This window comes from Sceloporus undulatus, chromosome 3 (assembly GCF_019175285.1).
Source record: "Sceloporus undulatus isolate JIND9_A2432 ecotype Alabama chromosome 3, SceUnd_v1.1, whole genome shotgun sequence".
Lineage (NCBI taxonomy): Eukaryota > Metazoa > Chordata > Lepidosauria > Squamata > Phrynosomatidae > Sceloporus > Sceloporus undulatus.
The window spans coordinates 124,395,592-124,409,955 of record NC_056524.1 but is presented as its reverse complement, the minus strand read 5'-3'; the positions used below and the strand labels follow the sequence as shown (position 1 = coordinate 124,409,955).

The window sequence follows — 14,364 nt, the reverse complement described above, 5'->3', positions numbered from 1 at the left end:
CTGGACTCCAGTCATAAACGAAAGGAATCTTATTGGTTGGGACTGATACATAGAAGCGTAAGCTTTCCTAGGTCCAAAACACACTACGGGAATAACCCAGTTTGAGAGCGCTTTAACTGCCCTGGCTCAGCGCTAGGGAATCCTGGGAACTGTAGTGTGTCTTGGCACCAGAGGTCTCTCTGACAGAGAAGGCTCAATGCCTCACAAAACTACACTTCCCAGAGTTCCCTAACAGCACTGAGCCAGGGCAGCTAAAGCAGTCTCAATTGTACGCCGTAGGCAGGTTTACTTGAGCGGAAATGACGTCGGTGCCGGAAGTGGCACTGCTTGAGTGACGTCAGGGGGCGGGGCCCCCTCTGGCTGCTGCTGGGGCAGGGAATGGCGGCGGGGCAGCCGGAGTCTGGGCTCCCTTCCTCCTCCTCCTCCTGCAGGGGCTTCGCTAAGCGGGTCCTGGTGACCGGAGGCGCCGGTTTCATGTGAGTTCATGGAACCTCAGAGGCCCCTCAGGTTTCAGCCTTTGAGACTCACTGGAAGAAAGAAGGAAGGAAGTAGGCAACATGACATTCCCTAGGCTTCAGTCTACTTCCTCAGGTGCATTTGCTGGAGTGGGAGCCATTGGTAATTGACTGGCATCCTCACAGACCAGTGCCAAATATATATGTCTGCCCTTGACTTCCACTCCACCAAAAGCATCTGAGGAAGTGGACTGAAGTCTAGGAAATCTCATGCTGCCAACTTCTTTCTTCCAGTTAGCCTCAAAGGCGCCACAAGATTTCTTTTCATAATGCTTTATAGACTGACACGGCTATACTTTGAATTCTTTGCATCCGCACTGCTGTAATAACCCAACTCCACACCGCTTTCAATGCTGTGCAATTCAGGGATGTATAGGTCCAAAACACTTTGAGGCTGCTTTAAGTGCTAGGGAGCCCTGTGAACTGCAGTTATGTCCGACATGGAGCCTTCTCTGTTGGAGAACTCTGCTGCCACAATGGACTACCATTCCCAGGATTCCCTAGCACAGAGCCAGGGCAGTTGAAGCGCTCTCAGACTGGGTTATTTTCTGCTGTGTGGAAGCAGCCTTAATTATCAGTGGCATAAAATAATAACATAAACCCAGCACCATTTCCTTGGAATGAACATTTTCACATGCCTGGCATTCTGGAAAACCGTGCCATAATCCCAGTCTCTGTAAACTTTCCCCAAAGCGCTTACGAATGGTTTTCCTCCCACCCATCCCATCTGGGCATGCTTCTTAATTTTGGCTGTCGTCTTGGAGTGATGGCAGTAAAGCAGAATAATTACGGCCCCTGATCTTGCTTCAGGACGTTTCTTGATGGACTGGATGGATCCTGAGTGATTACTATTGGGATGAAAGGCCTGTCAGAGACCCTTAATCCATTCAAAGTGTTGGTGCTCATTTTAGGATGGTGAGTTTGGAAGAACCAAGTTGCCCTGGAGGACCTAGAGATTCCCAGAGCAAACACTTATCTAGGCATTTATTGACCCTCTGGCGCAATTCTGTGGTCATCTTCTGGTGGAAGGAAGAGAAAAGATCTGGATGGATCCCTCTCTGTCTAATCTGTCTCATCCCTAGCGGACTAGAGAGCAGCTGGAGCAAGTGCAGAAGCTGCTGTTTTTCCCAACGCTTGTGTGCCAGACCTAGTTGCAGAACAAGGCAAGGACGATGCCTACATTGGACCTGCAGAAATGTGGGAAATTGCAGGATACTGATGTATGTTTCCCCTTTTAGGTAGTGCTGCCGAAATCTATGAAATTTGCATATGATACATTTTGATTTGTTTGTCTTCTCTTTCAAAACCCGCAGTGCATCTCATGTGGTGGTTTCCCTTGTAGAAAAGTATCCTGACTATATGATCATTAATCTAGATAAGGTAAGACCGTTTGTTGAAATTAAATAAAACCAACATCCATGCGCTGGTTGTTCGTCAAGCATGCACCAATGTTTCAGGGCACCAGTCGATGAAATATCCCTGCATAATGGAGAGCCAGCATGGTGCAGACATTTGAGGGTTGCACTAGGATTCTGAGAGACTAGGGTTTAAATCCCCGCTCAGCCATGGAAACCTATTGGAGGACAGCAATGGCAGAGGACTTGAGGAACCAGTCAGAGGGTGCATATGATTGCTTTATGTGTTACATATTTATACTTATTGATTCCAATGGACACAGTTCACTAATGCTTGTACAATAATATCTTGGGATTTACCTGCAGATTATTGATGGCAAACAGCTTATATTTTCCAGGAAGAAAGTTTGGGTTATCTATGTGGATGCTGATTGTAAGAAACATTGTGCGATATAATCTGCTCAGTAATTTGGTTCTTAAATACAAAAATTGATCCATGAAACTATATGCCGTTCTAAAACTTGTTATACCAACAGTATTCATGCTTTGTGTGTGATATCTGCTACTACACCAGAAAATCATATCATATCTATATCTATATATGCTGTGATACTTGACTGTTCCAGATTGAGCTGAGTGCAACTTGTTTGGGAATTTCATGATGTAATATGTTTCTTAATGGATGGAACTTGTAAGTAGGGATAAACCTTTAAAACATTATACATAAACAATTCATGTTGTATGTAGCTGTGGTGGTAGGCTATAATAATTTAAACAAGCTTCATTTATATACCGCTTCATACCACCTAAGCAGTGTCTAAGCGGTTTACAACTGTAAGCTAATTTGCCCCCAACAATCTGGGTACTCATTTTAGTGACCTCCTCAGAAGGATGCAAGCCTGAGTCGAGCTTGAGCCCTTTTCCTGGTCTTGAACTCACAACCTTGTGGTTTTGAGTGAGTGGCTGTAGTACAGGCTTTTAACCACTGCGCCACAGGGCTCCTCATTTACATGTGAGTACTGTATACATTTTGCATGGCTGTTGTGTGCCTTCAAGTCGTTTCTGACTTATGGCAACCCTAAAGTGACCCTATCATGGGGTTTTCTTGGCAGGTTTCTTCAGAGGGGATTTGCCATTGCCATCCTCCGAGGCTGAAAGAGTGTGACTTGCCCAAGGTCACTGACTGGGTTTCCATGCCAAGCTGAGATTCGAAACCTGGCCCCCAAAGTCGTAATCCAAAACTCAGACTACTACACCACGGTGGCTCTTATACTGAAGTGGTATCTGTAAAGGACAAGCATAATTCATGAAGCAGTCCTTTACCAGAGATGGAGATAATGACAATTTACACTGTTTTGCTTTTAAAATTCCAATTTTGGCTAAAAGTAGCATAGCTTATTGTTTAAAAGGTGTAGTCCTGCTCCAACTTGGTCATAGGCAAGTAATTATGTTTGTCCGTGTGGATGTATATTTTCACTAGTCAATATCAAAAGATGTATTCAGGTGTTTCAACAAGATACACCATTATAGTTCTGATATGAACATGCAAGGATGTGCACATCAGTGATACTATGCATGCCCGAGGGCACTTTTGCATGTAAGTCTCCCTTGTGAGATAGACATGTTATGTTTCTTTGTATCTTCTACAAATGAAATGAAATCTACTTTTTTCTCTTTCTTATATCAAGCTGGACTATTGTGCAACCTTAAAAAACCTAGAGACTGTTTCTGAGAAACATAACTACAAGTTTGTTCAGGTAGGTTCAACTTCTTAGTGGGTCACTACAGTTCTAAATCCATCAGCAAAATTTGTTTCTGTGCAGACTTCTCTGATAGTTGTCCTATTGAACTTAAGTTTACGTCTGTGTAGACAGATAGAATTACACTGTCAACACTGCTTTTGTAAAAATAATGAGAATTGAGGCATCTCATATATATAAACTGAATTTATATAACATTTGATACATCTTGGGAGTTTATACTGTGTACAAAACTGGTGTTGCTCACTAATTTTTATGTTTTTCATTTTCATAGGGGGATATCTGTGAATCCAGTTTTATAAAAGAATTATTTGAGACTGAGAAAATTGATATAGTATTACATTTTGCAGCTCAAACACATGTAGGTGAGCATTACATGCTATATAATAATTTTCAGCATCTGTACTATTTATATAATATATTTGAAGTTGTCCAGTTGTTATGAAATGCATAGAGGCATAGTTTGTGTTGATCATAGAATCATAGAGTTGGAAGAGACCACAAGGGCCATCCAGTCCAACCCCCTGCCATGCAGGAAATCCAAATCAAAGCATCCCCGACAGATAGATATGAACTATGTTGCACCCGGGAGAGCTGTTCATAGGCCCGAATTATGATGTATCACAGTTTGCTACTCATTATTTTGTTAATATCACAACTGTTTGCTGTGTTTTCAGTTAGTAACACAGTTAATTGCACTATCCCTGAGCTGCATGCTGTGCCAGCTATATGTTAACCATATAGAACAGTCCTAATGGGTCCAGAGAGAAAGAAGTTAGGAAGGGCAGAAGATGGAGAATCATGGTGTTTTCTCTTTTTGCCTATGGCTTGTTGTTGTTGTTGTTGTTGTTGTTGATCGTTTGTTTGTCATTTATTTTTCCTCCCATTCACCATCAGCTTGACTGGTGTACTTTGCTCCCAGGTCACATAGGAGGAAAGTGATGATTTTGGATTTGGTGCATCCAAAGCCTTCCCCAGCCTGTCCTTCTTTACCATTACCATTGTGAGAATGCTGGTGAAGCAGCAAAGGCAGTGGATATTTCCATGCTTATGGCTGAGAGGCTAGTGGAATTAGTCTTGATCTGTTCCCTCTTACATTAATTGGTACACCTTTTCATATAACTTTTGGGAGCTAAAGAATCACTCTTTATTTCTTCCTAATATCAGTTCTAAGTTCAAGTTTAGAGATACCTCAAAAGTTCTGTCCATTGCCTTGGCTTTTGGTAGCCACATTGAACACATGTTTCTCCCCTTTTTGTCTTAAAATTTAGATCTTTCATTTTTGCACAAACTTGAATTCAACTATGTTAATGTTTATGGAACTTACATTCTTGTTGGTGCTGCTTATGAGGCTAATGTGGAGAAGTTCATATATGTCAGTACTGATGAAGTTTATGGGGAAAGTTGTGGTCAGGTGAGTCTGGATCATACGTTTTTTTCTTGTTTTCTCTCCTCTCTTTAGATCTTATTATAAAAGCATGCCAATGATGTTTTGTTTATTTGCTTTGTCTATTTGCTTCCCATGATCAACCTATAAAACTGGTCATATAGTAGGAATAGAGTATCTCTTGTCCACAACACAATAAGCATCTTGCTTTTGTTTACAGCACTGGCTGGTCTCTTGAAAATATTAGGAAGATAAAAATACGACACAGAAGAAATGTGTTGTGCAAGTGTTACTGTAAATGTGACAGTGCTTTCTAGATGGATGCTTGATAATGTGGCTAGTTTGGAGGTTACCCTTTCTCATTAATTGCAGCCATTCATACTTAAAAAAACTGTATGAAACATATGTATTTTCAACATACTAAATATTTGGAATGTGAAAAAAAGTTGTTGTTCTAGGAATTTGATGAATCGTCGCCTAAAAAACCTACAAATCCTTATGCAACATCTAAGGCAGCTGCTGAATGCTTTGTCCAGTCTTATTGGGAAAGATTCCAGGTAAGCAATAATTTCAATGAGACTGAAATTTTATTATTTTTGGAAGTGGTCAGTTTTTACAGAGATGTCTAGGTGCAAAGGAAAGGGGGAAAGGAACAGTGTGGTGTGCATTCTTTGAATTTATGTAAGCTGCAGCACCATAAGTAGAAAGAGAGGTTGTGCCTTTGGTTGTGCATCCGGTAGATTTGTGCAAACTGCCATATTACAAATAGCAAATGAGGTGGTGCATTTGGCATTGACCTCTTCCCATAAACAGCTGCCACTCTTCATCTCCAAAGCACTCCAAAGCCAAGCATTCAAGATATGTGAAAGATGTCCTACTTTCTCTTTACTTCTGCTCCATATTAGAGGCACTGATTTTTCCATCCAGGAACCGAGCACTGGTTACCTTTCCTAGGCTTGGTAGACACTTCTTGTTACACTCTAAGTCAAGGTTGGACAGCTGTAAGGAATTGTGGGCCCAGTTTTGTACTTCTGGAAACCTCCAGGTTGGGATGCATAGTCTGTCAAAATTGCCCTAAAACAAAAATAAAATGAGGTTGCCAACCTCCCTATCGGAAGGCCAGACTTTAATTTGTATAGTTGGTGATTAGGCTAGGTTTAACCTGTGAAATGCTCCCAAATCTAGACACTTGTATGTTTATTAATTTGATCTTATGTGGTATTTTTTAGAGATGTGAATAGAGTATTACGTAGGCCGGAAACACACGGGCCTAATAAAGTGCCTTTTGGGTGCCTTGGGGCATAGCTTTCAAATTATGCATGCCCCCAAACTGCCTGGATGTTGCTCTGAGGTTGCCTAAGGCAGTCTGAAACTGGCCTGAAAAGGAGTGGCAGAAAGCGGCTCCTGCCAGTAGCCCATTTGTAACCAGCAGCAGCCAGCATTGGGACCGTAGAGTTCACTGCAGTCTCTGAGCGATCGGAGTCAGAGTGGCCTCCTGCCACTCCTTCTGCCCCATCTGCTTAACCCCTTAGTCATTCCTGTTTTGGAAAGGAAGTATTGTAAACAGTTCTATGGTTGTTTTGATTGGATTCGGGCTAGTAATATATGTCATGTATATTTTAAAGTTTCCAGTTGTTATCACACGGAGCAGCAATGTTTATGGTCCCCATCAATTTCCAGAAAAGGTAAGCTGGACAAAAACACTTTTCAGCCAGTATGCCTACATAAAATAACCCCTATGTAGAAATGCTTATTGCATGATAAACTTTAAAGAAGTGATAAAATGAACATTTACTTTCTGGAGAAAAAAACAGTGTTGAACAGATATTGCATGTCAATGTACAGGTGGGTAATCTATCAATATGAGACATTTTATTTTCAAGAGAAGGATGAAAAAATTGGAAGTTATTTCTGTATTACGAAGTCACAGTTGGTCAGACTCCATAATTATTAAGTTGCTACCATCAAGCAGTAAGAACTTGACCAGTTACTCTGTCCATGTTCTCAACATAGCATTGCAAGTCATATCTTGCAGACATTTTGAATATGTGTTTAACTGAGATGCAACATTAATAAAGTAACCTTGTGCAGTCCTACTTTTCCCAGTGAGGCTTATTCCCTGGTAAGTATGTTGAGGATTGCAGTCTCACTTGTGAGTTTTCTTTCATTACATATAAGACATTTTCATTTTCCTCTAAACAAAACTGTTTACAAATATTCTGCCATACTGTCACTGCAGTGTTTATAATGCTACCATGGGCTAGATACAAATTTATTTATAGCAGGATTTAATGCAGAGTTTATCACTACCCCCAGGCTAGAGAGTAAATGGCAACTAGCCCTCTGACAGTAGTAATTGCGTTCAGAACAAACATGGACATATTGCCAGTTGTAGCTCAATGATTGTAAGTTCACAAATAACAAATTTTAACAAAATATTCATTAAAGAGTTTGTGTCCTAATGCTGTTAACTGATATGGATCCTTTTGAATACAAAGTATTCTGGACAGTATGCTTGTAGAATCCCAGATGACCAGGGAAAACCATGCATACAACATGTTTCTTTTTCTGTCTAGCAGCCAGGATTACACATGCACAAACTTTATTTACCAACATTTTAGCCTTAAATTGGCTTAATGGAAACAGAGCATGGATTCAGACCCTTGTCTCATCTCCCCTGTTTCCTTGCTCAATGCCTTATGTTTATTGGAGGGAGTTATGTTTTTGGCCTTGGAGGGAGAGAGGAGAGGCAAACACAGCTCCACCATGCCTAGGCTCAAGGAAGTTGAAAGGCCTTCCTTTCATCTCCCTCTCTTGGAGGGAGAGAAGTACTGGCATATCTGCTAGACCTGATCCCTTCCCCACTGCCATTCCCTTCTCCTTTTGTGTCATGTCTTTTTAGATGTAAGCCCAAGGACAGGGAACTGTCAAATTAACAGTCTGTAAACCACTCTGAGAACCTTGTGGCTGAAGAGAGGGGTATAAATACTCTAAATAAAAACTTTAGGCTGAGTTCTCTTTGATGAAGAGTGAGGAGAGAAAGTGGAAATATTTTTCAGTCTTGCTAGAAGTAAATAGTTCTCATAATTTTTTTTCAATTTTTTTTAAAAAATCCTGTTTTGGGTTCTGAGATCTGGACTTTAACAGTAATGTCTTACGTTATTTTTTAAAAATTTCTCAGGTTATCCCGAAGTTTATTTCGCTCTTACATCAGAACAGAAAATGGTATGTGTCTTAGTTATATTCTTTATTGGTTCCCTCCACTACTACCACCTTTCTTAAGAGGTGCCTTGCAAGTAGGAGAGTAAGCACCTTAATATAATAATTAATAATATATAATAATAATATAATAATAAGTTTTATTATAGACCACTATTCCGCTTTGATCATAGCGGTGTACAAGTAAAAAAATGACAAATAAAAGTACAATCAAAATATTTTAAAAAGAAAATTGTATTAATTTAAAAAGAATGTTGTCTTCCAGGCGAGGCCTGTTGTTGCTGGCCTGCCTCTCTCCCCCTCAGATGGTGGTTGGAGGAGGGCTCTTTATCTTCAGGCCAGGCCTCTCTCCCCTTCAAGATGGTGGTTGGAGGAGGGCTCTTTGTCTTCAGGCCAGGCCTCTCTCCCCCTCAAGTGGTGTGAGGAGGGTTCTTTGTCTTTCAGGCCAGGCCTCTCTCCCCCTCAAGATGGTGGTTGGAGGAGGGCTCTTTGTCTTCCAGGCCAGGCCTCTCTCCCCTCAAGATGTGGTTGGAGGAGGGCTCTTTGTCTTCAGGCCAGGCCTCTCTCCCCCTCAAGATGGTGGTTGGAGGAGGGTCTTTGTCTTTCAGGCCAGGCCTCTCTCCCCCTCAAGATGGTGGTTGGAGGAGGGCTCTTTGTCTTCAGGCCAGGCCTCCTTCCCCCTCAGTGGTGTTGGAGGAGGGCTCTTTGTCTTTCAGGCCAGGCCCCTCTCCCCCTCAAGATGGTGGTTGGAGGAGGGCTCTTTTCTTCAGGCCAGCCTCTCTCCCCCTCCAGATGGTGGTTGAGGAGGGCTCTTTGTCTTCCAGGCCAGGCCTCTCTCCCCCTCAAGATGGTGGTTGAGGAGGGCTCTTTGTCTTTCAGGCCAGGCCTCTCCCCTCAGATGTGGTTGAGGGGGTCTTTGTCTTTCAGGCCAGGCCTCTCTCCCCCTCCAGATGGTGGTTGGAGGAGGGCTCTTGTCTTCAGGCCAGGCCTCTCTCCCCCTCAAGATGGTGGTTGGAGGAGGGCTCTTTGTCTTTCAGGCCAGGCCTCTCTCCCCTCAGATGGTGGTTGGAGGAGGGCTCTTGTCTTCCCAGGCCAGGCCTCCTCCCCCTCCAGATGGTGGTTGGAGGAGGGCTCTTTGTCTTCCAGGCCAGGCTCTCTCCCCCTCAAGATGGTGGTTGGAGGAGGCTCTTTGTCTTCAGGCCAGGCCTCTCTCCCCCTCAAGATGGTGGTTGGAGGAGGGTCTTTGTCTTCAGGCCAGGCCTCTCTCCCCCTCAAGATGGTGGTTGGAGAGGGGCTCTTTGTCTTCAGGCCAGGCCTCTCTCCCCTCAAGAGTGGTGTTGGAGGAGGGCTCTTGTCTTCAGGCCAGGCCTCTCTCCCCCTCCAGATGGTGGTTGGAGGGGCTCTTTGTCTTCCAGGCCAGGCCTCTCTCCCCCTCAAGATGGTGGTTGGAGGGGGCTCTTGTCTTCCAGGCCAGGCCTCTCTCCTCCCCAGATGGTGGTTGGAGGAGGGCTCTTTTCTTAGGCCAGGCCTCTCTCCCCCTCAAGATGGTGGTTGGAGGAGGGCTCTTTGTCTTCAGGCCGGCCTCTCTCCCCCTCAGATGGTGGTTGGAGGAGGGCTCTTTGTCTTCAGGCCAGGCCTCTCTCCCCTCAAGATGGTGGTTGGAGGAGGGCTCTTTGTCTTTCAGGCCAGGCCTCTCTCCCCTCCAGATGGTGGTTGGAGGAGGGCTCTTTGTCTTTCAGGCCAGGCCTTCTCCCCCCCCTCAAGATGGTGGTTGGAGGAGGGCTCTTTGTTCTTCCAGGCCAGGCCTTCTCCCCCCAAGATGGTGGTTGGAGGAGGGCTCTTTGTCTTCGGCCGCCTCTCTCCTCCTCCAGATGGTGGTTGGAGGAGGGCTCTTTGTCTTCTAGGCCAGGCCTCTCTCCCCCTCAAGATGGTGGTTGGAGGAGGGCTCTTTGTCTTCAGGCCAGGCCTATCTCCTCTCCCAAGATGGTGGTTGGAGGAGGGCTCTTTGTCTTCTAGGCCAGGCCTCCTCCCTCAAGATGGTGTTGAGGAGGGCTCTTTGTCTTCAGGCCAGGCTATCTCCTCCTCTGCTGCTCATTTCGTTGCCTTGATTTTTTTTCTACATGCTTGCTGTCTTCTGCCTGCATCCTTCGGTGGATCTGTATTTGTCTGCTGCCTGTCTCTGTGCAAATTTGAATTATGTTTTCATCTGTTTCTGCTTCTTTTATTCGCTGCCATCTCTCTCTGCATGCCAAGATGAGTCAAAGCCACACTGAAGGATATGGCTGCCTGTACCTCCGACTGGGTTCTTGTGCTGGGTTCAAGTTCTGATGATGAATTGTATTTCTTCGAAACACCGAGTGTGGGGCTGCTCAGACAACCAAGGCTGCCTTTCTGCCTCCCTTCTGGTATCTGGTTTCTTGGAAAGACTTTTATGATGCTCCATCATTCCCCAGCTAGGACCTCCCCGCCCGGGCCGGGATAGCCGGCTGTCAGCGGCAGGGAGCGTAGCGTCAGCTTCCTTCCTCCCCATCTCTCTCTGCATGCCAAGATGCGTCGAAAGCCACACTGAAGGATAATGGCTGCCTGTACCTCGCGACTGGGTTCTTGTGCTGGGTTCAAGTTCTGATGACAATTGTATTTACTTCAGAAAAGCGAGTGTGGGGCTGCTCAGACACACCAAGGCTGCCTTTCTGCCTCCCTTCTGGTATCTGGTTCTTTGGAAGACTTTTATGATGCTCCATCATTCCCCAGCTAGGACCTCCCCGCCCGGCCGGGATAGCGGCCTGTCAGCGCGGAGCGTAGCGTAGCGCTTCCTTCCTCCCCATCTCTCTCTGCATGCCAAGATGCGTCGAAAGCCACATTGAAGGATAATGGCTGCCTGTACCTCGCGACGGGTTCTTGTGCTGGGTTCAAGTTCTGAGACGAATTGTATTTACTTCAGAACCGAGAGTGTGGGGCTGCTCAGACAACCAAGGCTGCCTTTCTGCCTCCCTTCTGGTATCTGGTTTCTTGGAAGACTTTTATGATGCTCCATCATTCCCCAGCTAGGACCTCCCCGCCCGGGCCGGGATAGCGGCTGTCAGCAGCGGAGCGAGCGTAGCGCTTCCTTCCTCCCCATCTCTCTCTGCATGCTAAGATGCGTCGAAGCCACACTGAAGGATAATGGCTGCCTGTACCTCGCGACGGGTTCTTGTGCTGGGTTCAAGTTCTGATGACAATTGTATTTACTTCAGAAAAGCGAGTGTGGGGCTGCTCAGACAACCCAAGGCTGCCTTTCTGCCTCCTTCTGGTATCTGGTTTCTTGGAAAGCTTTATGATGCTCCCATCATCCCCGCTAGGACCTCCCTGCCGGGCCGGGATAGCTGGCTGTCAGCGGGGAGCGTAGGGTAGCGCTTCCTTCCTCCCCATCTCTCTCTGCTGCCAAGATGAGTCGAAAGCCACACTGAAGGAATGGCTGCCTGTACCTCGCGACTGGGTTCTTGTGCTGGGTTCAAGTTCTGATGACGAATTGTATTTACTTCAGAAAAGCGAGTGTGGGGCTGCTCAGAAACCAAGGCTGCCTTCTGCCTCCCTTCTGGTATCTGGTTTCTTGGAAAGACTTTATGATGCCCCAGCATTCCCCAGCTAGGACCTCCCCGCCCGGGCCGGGATAGCTGGCTGTCAGCGGCGGAGCGTAGCGTAGCGCTTCCTTCCTCCCCGGCTTCCGAAGCCTGACTGAATGCTACTGCATTAGAAAAACCCAATACAGTGGTACCCCGGGATACGAATTGATCGCGTTACGAAATTCCGGGATACGAAAAAGTTACATAGGAAAAAACTGTTCCGGGTTACGATATTTTTTTTCGGGTTACGAAGTTTTTTCGGCGCCGAAATTCAAATGCGAAGCGCGGCTAGCAGCTTTCCGCCGCTAGCCGTGCTTCGGAAAAGCCTTTTTCGGGTTGCGAAATGTATCGGGTTACGAACGCCCGGCGGAACGAATTAATTTCGTAACCCGAGGTAGCACTGTAAATGGAGTTTCCCAAGTTTGGGGCCACACTGATTCCAAGGACTAATCTAGCATTCATGTTGGTTTGATCAAGGAACATGGCTTCTTAATTCCTTGTTCCACCGCTAGATGTCACAGATGTCTAAGCTGTACATAGTCATTGTTTTGGGTTTTCACTCATTTAAAATTTCTGTTGAAATAATAGGAATGAGAAAATAGAGAGGTTTTTTTTTTTGGTGTTCACGTGTTCCCACTGGTGCATGCTACTGTCTTTTGTGCGCAACTGTAGGCTTTGAATAGTCTTGTTTTTGTGAGACTAGACTTTTGATACTGTGATATGCAGTTATGAATGCAAGACATGCATGTTATCACAGCCTTTTAGTTTGCCCTTCATGTTAAATGCTCCACAGCTTAATGTAAAGAATAACAACTTGATCTAACATTAGACACCCACTCTCTTCTGGCTTTGATGAGTATTATCCAGCAGTTTGTACCCTTGCAGATCTGATTTTAATGTTAGGAGTAGAGTGATTGCCTTGTTCTGAAAAGCTGTACTAAGTTTACCAACTGCCTTCTTCTTGTATTGCATTCATGGATCTGGACTTCAGAGAAGAAATTTTTCTTTATGCTAGTGACGTAGCAAGATGCATTTCTTACTATACTGAAGAAGGGACAGCCAGGTGAAATCTATAACTGGGACAAACTTTGACATGTCTATTACACAACTTGCAAAGGATTAATCCATTTAGTGAGTAACAAAATTAAAAACTGCCATGCTGATGATGAGAAATAACTGCTTAATTATAGATGGATACTTGAATTGATGCATTTTGCTGAGTGAATGGCTCTGAGATAGGTGTCTTAGACAGTGTAGGGATGTCCAAAGTAACAGGAGGTGCAAAGCTGGACTTTTGCTTTGGTGCTTGGGCCGTCTGCACTGCAGCAAAAATCCAGGTTGACACCACTTTAACTATCATGGCTCCATGCTGTGGATTCTGGGAATTGCAGTTTGGCAGGGCATCAAGCTCTCCTCCGACAGAATGCTAAATGTCTCACAAAACTACAATCCCCCACATTCCATAGCATGGAGTGATGGCAGTTAAAGTGGTGTCAACCTGGATGATTCTACAGTGCGGATGCAGCCTGTGGAGTCTGTTGGCACTTTGCCCCTTATTGGCTACTCTACTCTACCTAATCCTGCATTTTTGAACACCAATTGGTCCAAATCAAACATGTATGCCTCTGGTTCAAAACATACCTCATCCCCTTCCCCCACCATTCCCTTCTCCTTTTGTGTCATGTCTTTTAGATTGTAAACTTGAGGGCAGGGAACCTTCTAATTAAAAATAATAATTGTAAGCCGCCTGAAGCTTAGGGCTGAAGGCAGGTATAAATACATAATAATAAATATACAGAAATAATCCAGTTTGAGACTATTTTAACTGCCCTGGCTTAGTGCTAGGGAATTCTGGTATTGTAGCTTTGTAAGACATTAGCCTTCTCTTTCAACGAACTCTGGTGCCACATAAACTACAATTCCTAGGATTCCCTAGCACTGAGCCAGTTAAGTGATCTCAAATTGGATTATTTTGCAGTGTGTTTTGGAGAAAGTGTATCTAACTGAGGGGCTCTTCAGACTGGCCATTAAGGCTGGCCTGGGGGGGGGAATCGGGTGTTGTGTCTACATGACACACGGTCCGACTGCACCCCCAGGCGCATGATGCCGCAACTGCTCCACACGGCACGCAGCGTCATGCACTCCTGCGTGTTGCATCCATATAGCGCAGCACCAAAGGAGTGCCGTATAGCAGCGTGCTGCTTTTTGTGGCTCCTTTTTCTGCAGTTGCTGCGCCCCGATCCAACACGAAAAGGGGCAGTCTGAAGAATCCCTGAGTACATATATGTCTTCTTTGAATGGTTCTGTTTTTCAACCTGGAGTAATATATGTGTCTTTTGTGTAATTAGTAATATTCTTGGATTATTTTTTTCATTTCAGACATATGGTGGATCTTATTTATGAGTACATTCTAAAAATAAATGTTACATTGAACACTGATTATAAACTGAGTATCAGACATGCATTAATAAATTTTCATATTAGTTGTTAGAAGTGTCTTTACACAAAACATGATAAACATTTATC

General features: G+C 44.7%; 1 protein-coding gene across 1 annotated transcript; it reads left to right on the top strand.

Moving 5' to 3' along the window:
* Positions 1-288: 288 nt before the first annotated feature.
* TGDS (TDP-glucose 4,6-dehydratase) lies at positions 289-12,961 on the top strand. Its single transcript, XM_042456022.1, is given in 12 exon segments — positions 289-476; positions 1,829-1,895; positions 3,559-3,627; positions 3,905-3,995; positions 4,902-5,044; positions 5,476-5,574; positions 6,643-6,702; positions 8,199-8,242; positions 12,805-12,838; positions 12,840-12,863; positions 12,865-12,914; positions 12,916-12,961. Coding segments are annotated over 12 exon segments (825 nt in total). The 5' UTR covers positions 289-378.
* Positions 12,962-14,364: the final 1,403 nt, after the last annotated feature.